Source organism: Ptychodera flava, chromosome 16 (genome assembly GCF_041260155.1).
Source record: "Ptychodera flava strain L36383 chromosome 16, AS_Pfla_20210202, whole genome shotgun sequence".
In the NCBI taxonomy this organism is placed as follows: Eukaryota; Metazoa; Hemichordata; class Enteropneusta; family Ptychoderidae; genus Ptychodera; species Ptychodera flava.
This window is the reverse complement of record NC_091943.1, coordinates 26704381-26727374: the sequence shown is the minus strand read 5'-3', so window position 1 is coordinate 26727374 and position 22994 is coordinate 26704381. Positions and strand designations below refer to the sequence as shown.

Here is a 22994-nt window from a genome sequence, read left to right as displayed (position 1 = left end):
GTCCAGCCATCAAATGTTGATTAGTTCACGCTACCATTTCGTCACTCTAGTTGCCGCCTTCGTTGCTGGTTACCACTCTGGCTCTTCTTCAACATGCAGCTTGATTTACAACCATCGGACTAGAAATTCCTTGTTAAAATGTGCGATGCACGATGTGCCTCAAAAATTAATTTATTCCGACTCCTGCAGTTTTGTCGTGAAAAGTTTTGGTGGACTTTAAGTAAATACGTCAAAGAGTCTCTGTGTTTATGCAAATTAGCTGATATTACAATACACGGATCAAAGTTATTATTGTTTTCAAGCGCTATAGTGACAGATTGGCTCTCACACAGTAGCCTCAGACACACACACAGACAGACAGTAATTTAATTGGCATTTTAATGCAGTTTGGCACCGTCAAGTTCATTAATGCGTTAATCAACGATTATCATTACGTGGCATAATGATTTTATCACGACATATTGTATCAAACTACCCTTGTGAAGGCTAATAAATCCACTGAACGCCGTACGGTGTTTATTTCGCGACATAAAAGACAAATCATAAATGCATAACTTTACAACGGACAAAAACACTGATTTAATGAGTTTCCTTTGCGTCAATGGGGACCAGACATATGCTCTCGGGGTTTTTTTATGATGAAAAAAAATGTCACATCTGTTTCCACTTGAAGTGATCTGAGCAGAAATGTCGTTGGATGAGGCCACTTGCCATTTGAATAACACATTGATTCGATCGATCTACCCTGCCTGCACGCCCACATCGAGTGGGAGGGGTCCCGGCGGCTCGAGTTTTGCGCATGCGGCCGAGAAGTTTGACTGACAATGCCCAACTATATATATGCGCCCACACCAGCAAAATAATTACAGCTATCTCGGTGGCGAAGATTACGTTACGGACGTGACACGACATACTTACCTGCAAGAGCGTGAGGTATGTACATTTCAAACGGTTATCATGATGGAGTAAGTATTATTACCGTTAAGATCACAAACCTTATACCTTCCTATCTTCTTTCATGCAAATACTTTGCTTTTGCCAACTAAAAGTATATAAAATTCACTTGACTTACGTGAAAATGACGAAAATATTATTAAAAGTGACAGCTATCATACCTACAAAGAATATTTTTCAATGGATAACTCAGGAAATGCGATTGTAACAATATGAGTGTACTTTGATATTCACGTTGCATTTCCGATAATCCAATTCTGCTATAATCATATTATACTGGTATAAAAGGAACATCAACCAGCCATATGTAGTCATAAACTCCAGTGGGAAACGATTAGATATCTCATATATATATATATATATATATATATATATATATATATATATATATATATATATATATATATATATATATATATATATATATATATATATATATATATATATATATATATATAAGAGTTTTACTTTTGTCAGACTGTAGGTATTCTGGATTGCAATCTTATTGGAGACAGCTTCTGTATCGTTAGTCTTAGAATTGCTTTTTATTGTCTCTCAGTTTCTGTTTTTTAATGTGTGTTTGTAATCTGCCTGTACTTTCTTGTAGTTTGGTGTTGTGCTTTTTTGGTGTACTGTGTAGCTTTTTTGATTCTATGGACGGTCCTTGTACCTGTCTGAAATAAAGTTTAATAATATATATAATGGCAATTTGTCATAATGACTCAATAAGAAATGACATTGGCTGCTATTGTTGCCTTTCGATTACAACGTAACTAGTGGGAAATGTGTTTTATTTCTCAGTAAACTGTATTCTAACATGTTGATATATTGTGTAAAACTAAAACTGCTGTCGTAGGTTGAGTTTGTCATCGTTATTGCATGGTTTGACAGGCATATAGTCATTCATCTAGTGCGTCCACACTACAGAAGTTTAGGTCGCCTCTGAGTTGGCCCTGGTTTTCAAAATCACAATGTGAACGCGCTATGTCGGCCCAGGACCGGACTAATTTATGTCGGGCTTGAAGGATAGTTTCAGTGGAGATACAAATATGAGACTAGGCCCAAACTGTGTGTGTCTAAACGCTTTGAGTCGTCGGCCCTTGGCCCAGTTGACGCCATAAGGGAGCCTTCAGTTATTATGAAGGGGTGGGCAGGAGGAATTGGGGGAGGGTCACATTTTAAAAACTTGGCCTGGAGGAGGGTTAGATTTTACATTGCTAAGTTTATGGATGCAAAATCTGAATGATTTGTGTAAGGGACTGGACAGAAATTACAGGAGGGAAAGCCGATATTTCTTGGGAGTGGGTCACAATTTTCATGCAAACAGTTTCGAAGGGTCATAAAATTTCACACATACGTTTTGGGAAGGGTCACCATGTTTTTTGTAGCAAAGATGTGGCCAGTATCTCATTATATACACTGTGTAGTAACTTCGCCGTAGACTGCACACTTTCGCCGTAACTGAACATGGGTCATGGTGTCACTTGTATATTTTGGCATAGATTGTGAACTAAATAAGGGTTTCCAGGGGGTTGCTTACAATAAGCAGATTACAATGTGTAAAATATGATTTATTAAACATAATCATAATTTATTAATAATCATAATTATAACAACAATGGGGTTTCCAGAAGGTATTTACACAAAATAAACGATATTGTTTGTAAAAAAGCAAGATTTCATTATTCTGTAACATTCATATTTATAATTTATCAATATTCAGAATTAATTTTTGCATAACTGGAAATATCAACACAAATAATGTCTAATTAGCCTGTGGTTCATGCCAATCTGATGATATTGTAGTCGATCACCGCGGCCGTTTTTCCAGCACGGCTGATGATCATACAGATAGCACGTACAGACAACAGGTCCCTAAAGTTGATTTACGAGTTAACGACCGCAGCAGATGCAGGTTCAAATTTGGCATGCATTGAGCGCAATGTCACCGTAACATGTCCCCGATAGAGAACACCGGAGGGCAAAGAGGCACGACGGTACTCGGTGACTGACAAACATGCCGTCTCAGGTCACATTCCCGCCAAAATGTTGATAAAGCTTACTGTGTCAAATTGTTGGTGTGCTCCTCGGGGACAGATATTCAGACTCTCAAATCTTTTACAATTTTTTTCTGATCTACCACTTGTGGGGGCTCATTTTAAAGCTCTTGGTGTTAGAAAAATTTTTACCGTCTTACTTTTTTCGAAAATCGAAAATTTCATTTTTTCTCCATAGAGTTAACACAGTGACGAAGGCCATTTTGAATTTCAAATATCGGTAAATCTTGGGAAATTTGTTTCTCTAGTACCAAGATCTGCACGGTGACCCCCGATTCTTGATTTTGAAAGAGTATTGTTGAAAACGTCTGCAATTGTCTGCCATTGTATCAAGGCTGCGGACGACACACCCGGTGTGGTCACATGACCGGACTCTTTTTGCTCGCACTATTACCCAAGTGAAAGAGTCTTTGAGAAAATAACTTCTGATGTCCTTTTCCCCAGTCGATGGGCGATGAACATCTATTACCTGGTCATGAGGGCTATAGCGCCCATATATAACCCAGAGGGGCGATGATTCGCTATTCCCCGAGGCCGTACGTTGCACTTGGATCTTTGTAGTCAGTGATCTCTTCAAGTTCCTATGCCGTTTGAAATTGAAATTGCTCGTGACGCATTTAAATTATGGCGTGAGTCTGGTAAACCCAAGCATGGTCCACTGTATGATTTTAAACGTTGTACTCATGCTCGCTTTAAGTACCCGTTACGGGCGTGTCGTGCTAATGAAGAGCAAATAAAAGCAGATGCTATGGCCAAAAATCTTTTTGGTGGAAATCGCAAAAAATTTTGGCACTCCATTAATAGTAAAAAGTGTTCGTCCAGGCCAAACAATGTGGGTGGCTGTACTGGCGAAGCTAATATTGCTGATATGTGGCGTAACCATTACTTTGGCGTTTACAACTCAGTGAATACGACACATGACCAGAGGTTTGTGTTAGATGTTGTTGAAAAGTGTACTCTCGATAATGATTTCATTGTTTACCCCAGTGACATTAGTGATGCCATAGGGAAACTACAGGCTGGTAAATCTGTTGGCCCTGACTATCTCTCAGCTGAGCATTTTATGTATGCTAGCAGTAAAGTTTCCATTTTACTCAGTATGTGTTTTACGGCAATGTTTGTGCATAATGTTTGCCCTAGTCGCCTATCCGATACTGTTTTAGTTCCCATCATAAAGGACAAAAACAACAATATCAATGACAAAAGTAACTATCGTCCGATTGCAGTTTCGACAGTTGCTTCTAAGATTATGGAATTATTTTTACTTAGAAATATTGAATGTTCTCTTGAAACGTCACATTACCAGTTTGGTTTCAAATCTGGTCACTCGACCGATATGTGTGTCTTTGTACTTAAAGAAGTAATCAATTACTATAGAAAGCATGGTAGTAACGTCATTGTCACTTTCATGGACGCCTCCAAGGCATTTGACAGAGTAAACCATTAGGTTCTCTTCAAAAAGTTGATTGATCGCAAAGTACCAGTGTATTTTGTCAGATTTCTCCTGAGATGGTATCGAACTCAACAGACTTTTATTCGCTGGGGTGCATGTACCTCCAGTGGTTTTACTGTCTCCAATGGTGTAAAGCAAGGTGGGATCTTGTCACCAAAGCTTTTTAATATCTATATTGATCATTTGAGCAATATGCTGTCTAATTCCAAAACAGGTTGTAACATTGGAGGACTTTTCGTCAATCATTTAATGTATGCTGATGACATTTGTCTGATTAGTCCTTCTGTCAAGGGAACTCAGAAGTTAGTCAATATTTGTAGTGACTATGGTGATACTCATGATATTTTATTTAATAGCAAAAAGACCAAATGTATGTGTGTGAGATGCGATTCTTCTATGATTCGTCACATTCCTTCTGTGTATCTCAATGGAGTTAAATTAGTATTTGTCACAAAGAAGACACATTTGGGTTTTGTTCTCAACGATCACTTTCGTGATGATGACGATATCGAGCGACAGATGAGATGCTTTTATATATCAGCCAATATGCTTATGAGAAAATTTTCTCGGTGTACTTTTGAAGTCAAGAGTGTTCTTTTCAAAACATATTGTTATCAATTGTATGGCGGTCCAATTTGGATGAAATATTCTGTTCATATTATGAGGAAATTGAAAGTTGCTTATAATAATGCTGCTCGTCTTTTATTGGGTTATGATAAACGTAGTAGTGCAAGCTCTATGTTTATATCTAACAGAATCAATAACTTTGATGCCTTGCTGCGAAGGCAAATTTATGGTTTAAAGCAAAGACTTCTAAGAAGCAGTAATGATATTGTACGATGTGTGTATGACTCATTATATTTAAACTCTGAAATGATAAAGTTATGGAATAAGCTTCTTTTTGTATAACTTAACCAAGCTGTGTATATTTATCACCAGATTTTCTTTTGTTGTTATATGGACAATGAGTCCGAAATAAAGTCTATAATAATAATAATAGAAATTTTGCTGTTTTAGGTAGAGGCTCATCGTTCACCCGCCATTTTTCATTTCTGCAAACGATACCAACAGTATGGGTCACATGAAGGGGCACTTTAAAAAAAATTAGGTTAGGAAAGTCTTTCAAAACACCCTCTTTCGTCACTTAGCCAGAAGGGACAAGGTTTTTCTTTTTTTATCACGTGACGTATTCTGGCGAATCGCAACACATATTGACCATGTGGCGTGTTATAATATTATCTACTTCTCGACATATGATTTTTCTTGCGAATGGTGAAACAAAATGAACAACTGGCATATTAAGGGAGGCTTCAGCAATTACAGGGGGTGGCCAGGGGGAATTCCGTGCGCACCTGTACTGTAAAATGTGACCCTCCCCTATCTTTATGTCTAAAATGTGACCCTCCCCCTTGTCCGGCATTCTAAAACTTGACCCTCCCCAGATAACTGCAGTACTCTCTCCAGGAATAACTGAAACAGTATCAGCAAATTTACATAGCGATTATTTTAATTGTTATGAAAGTTACGGACACAGGAAGGGGGAGTGCTGGCATTTTGGGAGGGGGGTTGCAATTTATCACGCAAGCATTATTGAAGGGTCATGCATTTGCGGGAAGGTCACCATATTTTGCGCAACTAAAAGGCGGCAAGATGTGGCTGATATAGTGCTTCACCAAAAAATATCCAATCATAATACATGGGAGTCTATCAGGCTAACTGTTGAGTTTTCCCCCACACAACAAGCTATATCTGTACATTTATATATGTTTGATAATATATGTCAATTCACTTTGCTTGAAGTGGGAAGTAAAACGTGAATACGTGTACAAGAAATTTGATTTTTGGATTTCATTGAAAATTTCGATTCACTATACATGGTAGTCTATGAGGAAACTATGAATAATTTTTTCCAGTACAAAAATAGGTGAATCTGTGTATTTATGTATGCTTGGTTATTGAATTTAATATACTTGATTAGACTAAGGTGGTTAAAAATGGATGTGTGTGCAAGAAATTAGATTTTGAATGTCTCCGAAATGTTGAATTCACTATACATGGTAGTCTATGAGAGAACTATGCTCAGTTTTTTGCCAACATAAAATATAAACTAACAATATTTGTGCATTTATAGACATTTGATCATTGATATACACTTTGCCGTCTGTTCTATATGTTTTTGTCTCGTGTCTTTCATCACTTTGAACTGTTCAAGATGTTTAATGTAGGACACTATTGCATCTTCCTTGCTTGTGAAGCTTGTCGATAATGTGTATATATCTAAAAGAATCAATGTTGATTTCCTATTGAGGAAATATCAAATGGACATTCAAGGGTTTGGCCATAAAATTATCTTCTGTTAAAAGTGACCCTCCCCTCAAGATAGGTTTATAAAAAGTGACAGTTTTCTAAAAAGTGACCCTCCCGCCAGTTCCCATGGCCCACCCCTATCTAACTTCTGAAGGCTCCCTAACACACCTTATTGTGCAGTCGTTCAGCGAAATTAATTGACACGAATTACCCAGACTCATTTCAGACACGACCATGCTGTGTGACTTTCCTCCGTAGACATGGTCGAGGAATGTTGCAGACTGCAGTGCTTGCGGCATTTAAACTAATTTAGAAATAGTTCTGTGTACCCCTGTTACTTAAGGTAGTATGCGCCTCGAAAGTGGAAGAATTAAACTTTTGCTCAAACTTTCCTCAAAGAATATTTCAACCATTCTCTTTCAAAATCAAGAATAAAAATCGGGGGTCAACGTGCAAATTTTGGTACTAGAGAAACAAATTATCAAAGATTTACCGATATTTGATATTCAAAATTGTCGCCATTCCTGGGTTAACTCTACGGAGAAAAAGTAGATTTTCGATTTTCGAAAAACAAAGCCGGTAAAAAGTTTTTTTTCGCCAAGAGCTTTAAAACGAACCCCACAAGTAGTAGATCAGAAAAGAATTGTAAAAGTTTGGGAGTCCGAATATCTGTCCCCGAGGCGCGTTCTACCTTAAGGTAGTACGCATCTTGAAATCAAAAGACTTACATTTTTGCGCAAACTTTCCTAACCGAGACTTATCATTCTCTTTCAAAATAAAGAATAAAAATCGTGGATCTTGGAGCAAAGATTGGTACCATAATGGAAACGATTACATTAAAGTTAAAGACATTTGGAATTATGCCCACCATCCCAGTGTTGATTCTATGGGGAAAAATACTTTTTCGATTTTCACAAAAAAGTGATAATTTTAGTTCACTCCATATAAGCTTCAAATGAGCCCCACAAAAAATATTACAAAGGTTTGTGAGTCCTAGGTGCGGTCCACCTTAAGATTTTCCAACAATGGTGTATCGGTTATGCCAATATTCTTTACACTCACGTTTGATACTTTGCGTAGTATTTTCAGTATAGTCATAAGAGTGATTCTTGTGTTGAACGGTTATACAACCTATTCAACAATGAGAATGGTAATTTCAGAGCGCGAAGTGGACATACGGTCCATAACATCAATCACGGGACAATATGATCGCAAAATGTCAAAGCTTAATAGCATTATACTAACGAGTAATTTTCTATTGATAATGATATGACAATTGTCTAAATCCAATTATCGACTGACAAAGGAAAGACAATTGCTCATTTCGCAGGATCGACGGAGACAGAGGCACTTGGTAATTGGCAACGAGACTGTAAGAAACGCAAAGTGTTAATTTTCCTATTTTATCTCGACTGTAGTCAATATTTGAATTTTACATCTATGCACTTTGAGGGCCCGATATTAAATTCATCTCGGACGTCTATTTGTCGTTCGCTACGAATATGCCACTTTTATGAAAGAGTGTCATTTCTGCGGATTACTGACCTCGAGGTCAAAACACCAGACAACATGCTGTCCCCAGATAACAAAAGAACGCGCAAAAAATTCTATGGCGCTTTACCGTCACCAACAAAGTTCTTAATATATTAACTCGACATATTTGTATCAATATATTATTAGACATGTTGCACACCGTATCCACTTACCACACAAGGTGTGTTAAAATGAAAAAGGACAAAGGACAAGAATGTTAAAAGGACAAAATCACTATCTTTTAAAATCATTCCATTTGAGAAATTATTTTTTCTGTTCTGCTGACTGAAACATGTTGAATTGTCAATCATCACAACTCTACTGTCCTCAAAGCCTTGCGAATAAACATTAAATATGCCACTGACAATTTCTGCTATGTGTCATAATTAGGTCATCGAAGCATTGACATGTATTGTTATATCTACAATCAGGGATTAACGATCAGACAACTGACAATGTAACAGGTTTCAGTGAGAAGGGCCCGCATGACTAACACTATAGGAAAAAGTGCGTGACTAAAGCGAGAAACTGACGCTTTCTCGCAATCGGTGAGAATCTGTTCTTATTCTCATTGCTGTCGGTGAGAAAATTTTAATCTCCACTGGAGATTGGTAAGAAATGGACTCCTTGGCGAGAATCAAGTGCAGCGAGAATTGAAATTCACTGGCGAGAATCATGAAGACTCGCTGTTCGGAGTCTTTCTGATTCTCGCCAGTGAAGGACGAGTCTTGATGATTCTCGCCAGTGAATGTCAAGTCTCGCTGTGCTTAGTGAGAATTTCCATTCTCGCCGGTGAGAATTTGTTCTCACACTTGATTCTCGCCAAGGAGTCCATTTCTCACCAATCTCCAGTGGAGAATAAAATTTTCTCACCGACAGTGGTGAGAATAAGAACAGATTCTCACCAATTGCGAGAAAGCGTCAGTTTCTCGCTGTAGTCACGCATTTTTTTCCCTATAGTGTAATTGTTCGTATGAAACAAACATAACCAAAATAATCGGAAAAAGACAGCAACTTTGCCCCTTTGATATGATTTCTTTTGAGAAACGAAATTGAAAATATGAAAGAAGGAGATAGTGTGCTTTTAGGATCCGATCGAAGTGAATAAAATAACCACTGTATTAATAATGTATGAGATTGAGGTCGAATTATGTCATCATTCAACATATAACTTGGAGTAATGCAATTGTAGAACACTGTAAGACCACACCTTCATCAATAGCTGATAAAGTCAAGACGCTCTTCCAAGTTAGGCATAAAGTCATGTTTGTTGACTTGATAAAGTTCTTTTTCATTCTTATTAGCTGACGAGTTGTCTTAGTTCCATTACGGTTGACATCTTTGAATTTGCTCTGTATATATTAATTCTATGGTCCTCTCAGGAAAATACTTAAACTAATGTAATGTAATCGTGATAATAACAACTCTTCCCTTGTTTTGTCAGAATTAGGACCAGTAATTGTAAATATGCCCTTGTCTTCGTTTTTCTGGTAAATTAAGGTATAGGTCAATGTCTAAAGTGTATTGGTTTGTTAGGAACATTAAAATTCATATACAGTATGGCGCGCAAAATGTACCCGCGCATTGTACAAATGGCACGTTGAGAATCGTCCTTCTGAGGGCACAACATACAACCGGTATGAAATTGACAGTTTCCCGCCTCATTATTGAAACAGTAAAGTCCAGCAGTAGAAATACGGCATACTACAAAAGGCTGTGTGGCACAGTGGAGAAATTCGTACAGGTTTGTCGAACCTACTGGTGATCGTATTGCTCTATCATAGCATGATGGACGGACGGTGATCATAGATACTAATCGGAGCAGAGATTTGCAGCTTACTATAGTCCGATTGATTTGCAAACTGCCTACGGTAACAGCTGCCTTTTTCCACATGAGCAGACTACAATAGTGAAATGTCCCTGATACCAAGCACTGGAGGATAAATGCGGTCACACAACCTATAACAGATGTGATTCCAGAATAACACGAGATCTTTGACCCCATTTGCTAGCCTCGTTATATTCTTGTAAGAATTCATGTAAAGATATAATGTCTAAAATTTGTTTAAATATGTTTTACAGGCATCGCCACGTCCTCCACACTCCCTTTCATAAACACCAAACTGTGGCTCTAGTAATACCCATTCAGTGCCCTTTGCAATAGAACATGTGTGAGATGTATAGAAAAGATCTTAAATTAGCAAATGTTTTTTAAATCGTTAGTGGTAATGTTGGGGCTTTTAATATACTTTGTATAGACTTTTTGTATCACTCACATAAACGGATTAAAAATTAGTAAATAGTTTTCGTGACATTTGGTAAGGATTAGTCGATATTTCCACGCTTGTACTCTTTGCCTGTCCCATTTATTGTCCACGGAAACCTACATTAAAGGGCCAGTAATGCCAACTTTTGATGATTCGTTCACTGTTTTTTTAATGTCTATTGTACTTTCTTGTTCTACTCCCGACAGCAAGTTGGGATACACAGCATTCAGCTTTTCAACTCACCCTGTACACGAGGAAACTGCATTTTTATTGTTGACAAGTGAATTCTGGTCCGGACCAGAATTCAAATGAAAACAATAACAATGCATTTTACATACTATGGGATATGTTGACGCGCTAGTTAGTGGATGTTCCGACATTCTTTTTGGAGTAGAATAAGAACTTGCAATTGACATACAAAATAAAAATACTGAACAAACCATCAAAAGTTCATATTACTGGCCCTTTTAATGCGTATACGAGTGAAAGGCACCACTACGCGTTCATATTGGGTTAGTATTACATATTGGGTTAGTGTCATTACATATAGGGTTAGTATTATATATTTGGTTAATTATTACATATTGGGGTGATACAGTATCAAGCTCCCCTTCAATTTCTGATGACCTTCATCAACATCGCCGATCATGGTGGGTTTCCCGTTCACATTTAGTTAACAACCCCCGCGATTTATTCCACCTCCTCGCTTTCCCCATATTTCTCGACTGCACTGGCGCTGAGACCAGCCGGAAAAATTTGGTGGATTTTAGAATGGTGCAAGTAAATCTAGCCATGCAATGAAGTGCTTTGCATCGCCAAGGGTTCGTTGAATTCCTGTGCGTAAACATTTATCTTTTATCACAGAGACAGACATTACTGTTGTTGACAATACAGTATTATTCTTTTTAATGTTATCTATAACAACTGTATGTTTTTGTATATATATTTGTTTTTAACATTTCTATTCTTGCTATTCATTGCAATAAAGACAATTAATTAAAAGAACAAATAATGAAATGATGTACTGAAACTGTTTGCCAACGACTATAGAAGCGCTGTTTATCTTTCACACATGGAGAAAGAGGCCACAGCCGATGAAGAAAAAGTTACTTTGAAATTCCTTGCTCTAATTTTACATTCTTATTTCATCAATTTTCACGACATCCGATTCGTAAAGCTAAATATTTTTTGTAAACAAACTGACCGCATCACCTCTTCATTACTGTCGTCACCTTCCGCTTTGACACCTTACTCTGCTTGTCCCTGTAGGCCGTCGTCGTAACGATTTTTTTCTTTCTTTTGAGGGATTGCAGTTGTTCAACAAAACAATGATCCTCAAAGTTCTAAAAAATCACACGGAGACAGCTTTTTCAACTATTGTGAAGGAATTTCACCATGCTTGAGCTTTACAAGCATGGTATGAATAACTTTTATTAGTTCATCGGAATCATCGACAAAGAATAGAATGATGTGCACACATTGGCAGAGACAAAGTGAACACCATCCATCCACACATACATACATACATACATACATACATACATACATACATACATACATACATACATACATACATACACACACACACACATACATACATACATACATACATACATACATACATACATACATACATACATACATACATACATACATACATACATACATACATACATACATACATACATACATACATACATACACACACACACACACATACATACATACATACATACATACATACATACATACATACATACATACATACATACATACATACATACATACATACATACATACATACATACATACATACATACATACATACATACATACATACATACATACATACATACATACATACATGGTGAGAGTGACTGACAAAACACACGTTCAATCCTTTCCATTGTCAGATCATGCAACTAAAAGCTATGCAAAACTATACGTATTTACCTGAGGGGCATGCATCCTTAGCCTTAACCTTTATTACTCTCTTTGTTACTAGTGATTGATCACTGTTGCTTCATTGTAGCTATCACCCTCGGCAAACCTCGGCATACTCGCAAAGATGACATTCACGATTGCATGATCAACAATATTTGAGATCTTCGTCGAATCGGAGCGAGCTTTACATAGAGAAAGATAGATTGAGTCGCAACGGGTATTGTTTAAGGCGTGAAGCGGTTACGTAACCATCCATGTTCGCCTCGCCTCAGGTTGCTCTCGCCTCTTTTTCCGAAGAGTGCCGACCATGAATCCTTCGGTAATTTTCGGATTTTCGCCAATGTTAAGCGAAAGTATGTTCGGCAAAGTTTGTGTTGTTGTTTTCGTGTGGTGCTGAGCAGAATTGACGTGCTGGCGAAAACGGGAGTGTTTTGAGCTTCAGGAAAGTGGGTTTTACCGTTTTAAAAGTTCTCTCATATTTTTATGAATATATAATGAGTGTGTTTGAACCAAATTTGAAAGTCTTTTATCGATACTGTCTGGTTTTACTCAATGGTTTACGGTCAGTCATACCGTCTTTCACACGTGCGTCAAGGAAGGACATGTTTATGAAACTGCTGGCGTGTTATGTTTTGATTGGCGTGAAGCAGTGTTTCTGGCCTGAGAGCTCACAAAGTAACTATGGTTGCTACGCGACTGGCAGTACGATGCCATCTCGTCGTATATTTCGCATAATCTCGTGTAATTATCAACCACAAACAAAGCCTCCACCTTTAACACCTTTGATGCTCATTTTAATATGAAAAGGCAATAGTCTACCGAGACGACCATGGAACAAAAGGCATGCAGGCGTTACCACTCTGCCTATGTTACTCGGAGCGAGCTTTACATAGCTTGGAAAAAAAACCCATACGAACTGAAAACAGTGACTTATATTTGACCTTTCCACCTTGCAGCATACTTTGGTTTTATCCTTATGGAGCATAGGGGAATTTGATCAGGCCTTATAGGTTTCTTTGACTTTGAAAGGTGAAAAATGTGACAGGAAGCTCAAGAATATTAAAGAACCATTATCGAATTAGGCCAAATAAATTATGTGTTTCCGGTAGGGGACAGGAACTTTTCTTATCTTTCTGCTTGTTGGATGAAACCAATAAAATAAGGAAAAATTTAGATAATTTATACGATTTATTTTAGATGCTAAAAACTGCCTACGTCGATATTAATCTGTCAAAATATACTAATTTGTGAATGGACGCAAACCTTTATACATTAGGCGCTGAAATAAAATTCTTTGTTCGCTGTCCGCGTGCTGATAGGTTTCCAGAGAAAATTATGAAAAAACACAATGTTAACACTATTACAAATAAAATATTATTTTTCTAAAAGAAACCAAATTAAACTTGAGCTTATATTAATACACTTGTGTTTTATGTCCGTGTTTGCTTTTTTCCCTCGCTGGTTGGTATAGGTCTGTCAAAAATCCAAGGACGGCAAACAAGGAATTTTCTTTAAGTGGCCCTACAGGTAAATACAAACATCCAAGATATAATCGGAAAATAAATATTATAAAGATAAAGGAGCAGAGGACAAATGGAAATAATATGAATGACAATATCATATCATAATCCTATACTTTACTACCGAAACACATGTCGCATGCTAGTCGCAGCATGGCAACAATTGTAATTTGAGGGCCACATGACAGAACGAGATGTCACAGATTTGAAAAAAAAATCGTATTTAAATTTTGATTACTATTAAAATTCAGAAAGCAGGTAATATATTTGTTAGGGGATACTCAGAATTGCGTACAAAACTTAGACTAGTAACTGAATGGTTTAATGAACATGTGTGCCACCCAGGCTGACGTGTTTTTTTTTTCAATTCTCAAAATTATCGACAGAAAGCAAATGAAAAGAGTCAAATATCGTCAATGAGGCAAATAAGCGAAAATGTATATCGGCACATTGTAAATGATTTAATAATGTAACTGCCTACATTGTACTGCGCTATGCGTTTAGACTGTACTGTACTGTACTGTACTGTACTCTACTGTATTGTACTGTACTGTACTGTACTGTACTGTACTGTACTGTACTGTACTGTACTGTACTGTACTGCACTGCACTGCACTGTACTGTACTGTACTGCACTCTACTGTATTGTACTGTACTGCACTGCACTGCACTGCATTGTACTGTACTCTACTGTACTGTACTGTACTCTACTCTACTGCATTGCACTGCACTAAACAGCACTGCACTGCACTAAACTTCACTGCACTGTACTGCACTGTACTGCACTGCACTGCACTGCACCGTACTGTACTGTACTGTACTGTACTGTACTCTGCTCTGCTCTGCTCTCTCTATTCCTCTCTACTCTACTCTACTTTACGCTACTATAATATCATATAGGGCTCAGCCCTTGGTGTCACGCCAGGAGTTAAGATTAGAAATTGTATTTGTATTGATTCATGATTAGTAATAGTAAAGGATAAAACAGAATTAATTATTACTTGCTATATACGTTTGTATGACCACTATGCCCAGTTTATCCTCTGATGACAACAGTTCACACACGTACACGATGTCAGACCCTGCAGGTATAGATTTTCTGTTCAAAGTGTAAAAATGTTGGACATAAATTGGCAGTTTTTACCATGATAACAACCTATTGTGTTTAACAAGGGACGTATTGTGCCATCATTATCGTTGCAATAGTAACTGCACTGCCAAACTTCCAATTGCAAGCTGAAAACTAAAAACTGACAATTTTTGCATCTAGTTATGAACACAGAGGGCGCGTGTCTAAAAATTCGACCCAGCATTCTTTGCGTTTTCAAAGACATAAATGCACAATTATTGCCAGCTCTGTATTAAAAAACTGCTCATAGTTTGCGCCATATACAACCATGTATAGTGAAATGACACTTGAATGAAATTTCAAAACCACTGTTCACATAAACACTTCTAATCACCATATCCCAGTGAAGAGAATCCATATCCATTGTGGGACATACATTAATGCACAGATGTTGCTAAATTTGTATGACTTAACATTGTTCATAGTTTGCATCACTTACAATGAATTTCCACTTTCAGGTAAAATTCAGTGATCAAATTTCTTGTACACAAATGCTCTTTAAATAATTGTACTCTTGAAGGTAGATGTTTAAATAAGACATATAGTGACTAATTTCATAAGCTCCTGTTGTGTGTCGGCGTGGTACATGATGCCGTTTATAATTCTCGTTCCCTTACTGCACTGCGCTGCACTGCACTGCACTGTACTGTACTGTACTGTACTGTACTGTACTGTACTGTACTGTACTGTACTGTACTGTACTGTACTGTACTGTACTGTACTGTACTGTACTGTACTGTATTGTATTGTACTGTACTGTACTGCGCTGCACTGCACTGCAGTGCACTGTACTGCAGTGAAAGGTTAAAGTCACTGGGCGTGTGTATTGTTCGCCCTACCCCTGCATCACACTTACTGCGATTTGCTTTAAAAATCGACAATTGTATCCATTTATTACCCCACCCTCGATTTCAAAACGTGCCGACTAAAGTCTGTTTCCGAGCAAAGGACGGGCGGAATCGAAGATTAATGATTATGGGCAGGATTTTGTTCGTTGATTTGTTTTGCCGGCTTAAATTCTTGGCGTCTTTTCTGTTTCTCGAATGATGAGTGACAGCATACCAAATTTTGACTCACAAAAGTAATTTTGTGAATCCACCAAATAACAATGGATTTGTCGCTTTGGGTCAATCTTGACGGGTGCAGCTAGCTGGCAGGGTACGCTTACCCATTCCGGACACCTGGTACCACCACTATTTCGTGGTTCAAGATGACCCCCATTGCCTTTGTCATTTTCGATATGTTCCTTGGACCTGGTAAATTTCATAGTTACATTGAATGATATTGATTAATGGACCTGATTTGATGTCTATTCAAACAGGACGAATTCTATGTGATGTCCACTTATTTATTCCATCTGTTAATTTAATGTCATTTTTTACAGAAGGTAGAACATGTTTAAAGTTGTTTTGGCCGTCACAATCGCCATCAGCGCATCGGAGCTGGCACTTCAAGGTAAGGAACGAAGGTAAGGAGGCAGTCGTCGGAACTGTGCTCAAAGGTTGCAAGGGACCCCTAAACACTGTATCTAGGGTACTTTGGTGATTGATGAAATTAAAACATGTTTGTTAACAATGAATATCGTAAAATTTAAATGTTGCAGCTATGTTGACTTGATGCATCTAGATATCATGCATGAAATACATTGTTTGTAAACAAGAAAGTCGCACACACGCAGTTTCGACGACTGCCCTCCTTTAAAACAAATCGCACAGTATGGCTTTGTTTATACGGTATTTACGGCAAAACTCACACAGTTACGTCCATTCCTTAACAAACAACTTCACTTACTTTTACCACACATACAGCGTGTATAAACATTCCATGCTTTGCTTTGTTATGTGTTCTAACATTCCTATCAGGTAGATGTGACTTACAGTCCCACTAGCTGTAACACTTAAAAATTTGTTGACCTCAAAATATCTTCCTATTCTCTCCTGGTTTTCTCTGAATTCTACCCTTGGCTTTTACTACATTAGGAAACCATTCCTTTGTGAAATATTTGACAAGAAGATTCAGATTTTAACGGTCTTTCTGATTGCCCGCCATTTTCAAAAAAATGGTAATATTACAAAGGACACAGGACATACAATGTCACAGTTGAAAGCATTCACCCATATGCATTACATTGGACTACTCTGTGCAGTTTATGTGAAGATTTCAGTGCAGATATGCACAGTATCCACAGTTCTTGCTTTTCTGCATGGGGCTGCGATTTAATGTTTGGGAAAACATTTAATCGTAGTGTAATCTTAACTTGTTCAAAATTGCATATACAGTGCCAGCGGGTGGATAAGAATAGGTGTATACACACACCTTAATTAGTACATTCTTACAAATCTATTTTAGCTTGGAAGTAAAAATCCTAACAGCTAGTGGGGCTTTAACGGGGTGAAATATCCACGCCCGGTAAATTTCTTCTTTTTTTAGTTGCCGGTAATGACTGTGAAGATGATGAATTTCGGTGTAATTCAGGCCAATGTATTCCCGGTGACAGTCGATGCGACCAGTGGGTAGACTGTCCCGGCGAAGAACAGGAAGATGAAGAGGGATGTGAAAAACGTAAGTATTATGGACTTTCTTTGTTTTGATACAAACAATCGCAACAAAAAACGCAGCCGCTCTTTCGTTGACCAAAGATGAAATGGATGTAGCTGCTTGATATACTAAGACAGACAGACAGACAGAGAGACAGATAGATAGAGACAGACAGACATACAGACAGACAAACAGGCGGACGAAATGACATCAGTGGGCACATGTCGAACACCTGCAGATAGAGCAGTAGAACGATAGATAGGTAGTAGGTTAAATTCAGATAGATAGATAGATAGATAGATAGATAGATAGATAGATAGATAGATAGATAGATAGATAGATTGATAGATTGATAGATAGATAGATAGATAGATAGATAGATAGATAGATTGATAGATAGATAGATAGATAGATAGATAGATAGATAGATAGATAGATAGATAGATAGATTGATAGATAGATAGCTAGATAGCTAGATAGCTAGATAGATAGATAGATAGATAGATAGATAGATAGATAGATACTTAGATAGATAGATAGATAGATAGATAGATAGATAGATAGATAGATAGATACAATAGATAGATAGATAGATAGATAGATAGATAGATAGATAGATAGATAGATAGATAGATAGATAGATAGATAGATAGATAGATAGATAGATAGATAGATGGCTAGGTAGATTGGTAGGATAGATAGATAGATAGATAGATAGATAGATAGATAGATAGATAGATAGATAGATAGATAGATAGATAGATAGATAGATAGATAGATAGATAGATTGATAGATAGATAGATTGATAGATAGATAGATAGATAGATAGATAGATAGATAGATAGATAGATAGATAGATAGATAGATAGATAGATAGATAGATAGATAGATAGATAGATAGATAGATGGCTAGGTAGATTGGTAGGATAGATAGATAGATAGATAGATAGATAGATAGATAGATAGATAGATAGATAGATAGATAGATAGATAGATAGATAGATAGATAGATAGATAGATAGATAGATAGATGGCTAGGTAGATTGGTAGATAGATAGATGGTTATATATATCATGACTTCGCGTTCTTGGTGTCATTTCAACGTCTCTTAGGACCTTGTTCTTACTGGCGGGACTTTCAATGCAACAACGGTGTTTGCATCCTTGGTTACCAGCAATGTAACGGTTACAAGGATTGCAAAGAAAACGAAGATGAAGCCTGCGGTGAGTATGATGTAGTTTTTAACTACTAACTGCACAAGCAATGCCGCGAGAGGGCGCCAACAAACTCTCAGAGAAAGCGCGGAGTTAAAGCTAAACTGACATATGCATTGTCTGCAAAATAATTACGATCGTTGAAATAACATTTTTAAAAGTACTTTATTCTGAAGAAGGATACCTTATGTGACTAATGTCATTGCCATTAACATTATGCGATCATTACATACGACTATGCATGTGACTGTTTTACGCATATTATTCTTATTCTTCTGGTCTCAACAAATAAGATTTTTTTAAAGACATAGCGTCAACGCCTCCATATTTTGATCATTTTGTCTACTTGAATTCGGTTCATTATGGCTCTAAATATACTTAGTGTATATAGACCTTCTAACGTCATCTTCACGGTAACATGTTGTGAATCAATACCAATATCCAATACGTAAAAATGAATTCAGATATAATTATATTTAGTTTGTTTTATTGATTGACAATCAATGACATAGCTTTCTCTCTCTCTCTCTCTCTCTCTCTCTCTCTCTCTCTCTCTCTCTCTCTCTCTCTCTCTCTCTCTGGATGTCGCCCTTTTTTCTTGCTCAATATGACTATTTTCCGTTCTCTGTGTCTATTTCTGCCTGTGTGTTTGCTCTTCCTTGTCTTTGTTTCTACTTCTCTGTCATTCTGCCTCTCTTCCTCTTCTCTGTGTGTCTGTCTCTTTGTGTCTGTGTGTTTGTCTGTCTTTGTTTCTCTGTCTCTGTCTGTCTGTCTCTGTCTATCTGTCTCTGTATGTCTGTATGTCTGTCTGTCTGTCTGTCTGTCTGTCTCTCTGTCTGTCTCTCTTTCTGTCTCTTTGTCTGTCTGTCTGTCTGTCTCTCTCTCTCTCTATGTCTTCTCTCTCTCTCTCTCTCTCTCTCTCTCTCTCTCTCTCTCTCTCTCTCTCTCTCTCTCTCTCTCTCTCTCTCTCTCTCTCATATTTGTTCGTTCATCGCAGGCCCAAAATGTAATGACTGTAACGGCTGGAAAAAGCTGGCAAACCACGAACTAGACTGTGGTGGAGTCAGTAAGTACACTGAATCATGTAGTGCCAGCGTAAGTACAAGTTCCAAAAACTTCCTTTTTCTCCAGTCATACCCTCGTTAAAAGGAGAGAAAAATTATCAAATTATCTTGGTATCTTGCGTCTCCAAGACTTTCCGACATTTCACGTCACCCAAAGCGCGTGCTTTACGCATAATTCAGTCACTGTTGGTTTGCAAGATGCTTGGTAATCGTAGGTCTTTTCGTAATTAACACGATTGGAACTAACTTGGGAAAATTGGATGGTAAAGTAAGGTCGTTTTAACCTGCAAATGTAAGCTCATCCACTTTTCTTTTTAAGTTACACATTTGTTTTTATGAGTAATTTGTAATATTGTAACACTCAGCTATAGGGCATTTAAAACTTTTGAGACATTTGAAAAATATGTTTATCCAATTATCCCAAACTAGTTCCAATCGTGTTAATTGTACTTCACTACGGTACTTCTGTTTCGTGTTGCTCTGGTAACTTGTTGTACATGATGCATTTGTATCCGGGAACACTGCCGCTCACTAGCTGAGCAAAGGATTTCAAAAACAAGACAAACATTTCCCAATTTGAAAATTGGGTCTCTCCAGCGACTAGAAATGGGCGATTGAAATGTCACTCGCAATACCTAAAGCAGTATTCACCAACAAAAAAACTTGTAACTTTCGAATAGCTTTTACTTCACTTCAATCACCGAAACTCCAAACAAATCAACTTGTATACGTAGGCTGTGAGTTGGTCAAATTACTTGAACTTGCAGGAAATGTGTATCTTGTGAATATAAACTATGCTAACCGATATGAATTTTTTGCCCGAATCATTCATTAACATCAATTTTAAGACTTTTCTCCTCATTCCGATGCTCAGGATACGTGTGCGACCCGTTGGAAGCAAAGTAAAAATGGCGTACTGAAGGTGTGGTTGGGATGTCTGGACCAAAGGGTAAATATTGTAATAAGATGTCTTTTTCGGCCGTCGAAATCTTCTATATAACGTTTGTACCCGTTCCGTCGATCATTTTTGTTTTGAATATATGGTGCATTACACAGTTCACTTTGAGTCATTTTGGTGACAAACACAATTAGAACTAATTTGGGATAAATGGATTTTCATATTTTTCAAATTTCTCAAAAATGTTAGGTGGCCTATAGTTGAATGTTGCAATATTACAAATTACTTCTAAAGCCAAGTGTGTAACGTAAAATGAAAAGCAGACGAGGTTACATTTGTAGATGAAATCGACATTACTTCTCTATCCAATTATCTCAAATTAGTTCCAATCGTGTTGACAGTTTTATGCCCTCAGAAAAAACAGCAAAAACGCCGTAAGGTAGAGTTAATAAAGGGAGAAGGGGGTCATCGGAAATACGCTTGTGAGACTTTCTTGTTTACAAACAACGTATATCATGAACGATAACACGTCAACATAGCTGCGACATTTAAATTTTGTGATGCGCATTCTGACAAACGTTCTTTTATCGTCAACGTACCTTGGATACAGTGTTAACATTGGTCGTGCCACCATGTGACCTAAAGCGCAGTTCCGACAACCCCGCCCTTTAAGACACATCTTTCTATCTATCTATCTATCTAGAAATTTGTATAGCGCCTAATATCCAAAGATTAACAATGCTCAGTGGCGCTTAGAGTTACAATGAAAATGCTCTATGGAAGATGTAAGTTTTTAAGCGTCTTTTGAAAATGTTGACATTAGGAGAGGTTTTTATGTCAAAGGGCAAAGAGTTCCAAAGGACAGGAGCTGCTACAGAGAAGGAGCGGCGACCGTAGGTAGTCAGATTCCATCTAGGTGTGTGCAGAAGGCATTTATCAGATGAACGAAGAACACGTGATGAGGCACAAGGTGTCATTAAATTTCTGAGATATTGTAGAGCTTGTCCATTTAGGGCTTTGTAAGTAATCAGCAAAAGTTTGTATACAATGCGATGATGTACTGGAAGCCAGTTAAGTTGCATAAGTATGGGGGTAATGTGGTCGGATTTCCTGGTCTTTGTAACAATTCTAGCTGCTGTGTTTTGGGCACGTTGTAACCGCTGTAATTGTGTATCGGGCAAGCCATATAGTAGAGCATTGCAGTAGTCAAGCCTTGAAGATATAACGGCGTGGACGAGGGTGGCACAGGAATCTCTGGACAAGTACTTTCTGATACGACCAATTTTGCGAAGGAGGAAGTGAATAGCACTGCAAGTGGCACCAATATGTTGTTGGAATATATGATTGTCATCAAATATTACACCGATGTTCCTCGCAAATGAAGTGGTTTCAATAACACTGGAACAGATCTTGATGTCAGTGAAAGGCGCTGGTGAATGGTCAAATTTAGATCGAATTAAAATGACCTCCGTTTTAGAGTTGTATAATATCAATAACAGTTTCTTCAACAGAAGATACGGCAGACGTGGTATTGAATTTCTTGAAAGACAGGTACAGCTGATTGTTATCAGCGAATTACATACACTTCACGGAAGCTCAAGCTTCTGTTGTAAAATTAAAGAGTAAAATATTAACGCCTGATTTTGGAAATGGGAAAGAAATATCTCCCACCTCCAGTTTTGTAATTGACACGGCATCTACCTTTTAAAAATATTTACCTTGTTTTAGAAATGCAATCGCCTGGAGGAGAAGAACGCGCCGTCCTGCAAAGATGAACCGAAAGGAGTGGCTAAAGGAAGGGGATGCACGTTCTGCTGCGCTAAAACCGACCATTGTAACAAGTCTCTGACAAAGAAAGAAGTGGTTGCAGTCTAAAGGCCATGCCTGGTGATGTCTACTGAGACGAGGGCGGGAAAAGACCTGTCGTTTTATCATTATTTTCATTATTATACACAGTTGTGTTTCACTCAGTCTGGCAAATAACGTCAATTAAAAATTGGTAAATGCGAACAACATACCGTTAGCTCTGGTTATTTATGCAATATTTGTCACAGTCATTGCGCATACACAGAGAGAGAGAGAGAGAGAGAGAGAGAGAGAGAGAGAGAGAGAGAG

At 37.6% G+C, this 22994-nt stretch overlaps 1 protein-coding gene across 2 annotated transcripts; it reads left to right on the top strand.

The window, feature by feature from the left end:
* The first annotated feature begins 842 nt into the window (after positions 1-842).
* On the top strand, positions 843-22892 carry LOC139114442 (very low-density lipoprotein receptor-like). 2 transcript variants are annotated; one of them, XM_070676183.1, is made up of 7 exons: positions 843-933; positions 16549-16619; positions 17595-17726; positions 18816-18926; positions 19915-20012; positions 20856-20930; positions 22608-22892. In XM_070676183.1, the coding sequence occupies exons 2-7, from the start codon at positions 16559-16561 to the stop codon at positions 22752-22754; spliced, it is 624 nt and encodes a 207-aa protein (XP_070532284.1). In that variant the 5' UTR covers positions 843-933; positions 16549-16558; the 3' UTR covers positions 22755-22892. The 2 variants fall into 2 exon arrangements, with proteins under 2 accessions (XP_070532284.1, XP_070532285.1); XM_070676184.1 differs by having other exon boundaries at positions 869-933; positions 16552-16619.
* Positions 22893-22994: the final 102 nt, after the last annotated feature.

Bases quoted from the DNA above. Each gene is read 5' to 3' on its own strand.
- LOC139114442 (XM_070676183.1), top strand. From the start codon at position 16,559: ATGTTTAAAGTTGTTTTGGCCGTCACAATCGCCATCAGCGCATCGGAG. The intron at 16,620-17,594 runs GTAAGGAACGAA...TTCTTTTTTTAG, and splicing joins ATCGGAGCTGGCACTTCAAG to TTGCCGGTAATGACTGTGAA. The intron at 20,013-20,855 runs GTAAGTACAAGT...TCCGATGCTCAG, and splicing joins CTGAATCATGTAGTGCCAGC to GATACGTGTGCGACCCGTTG.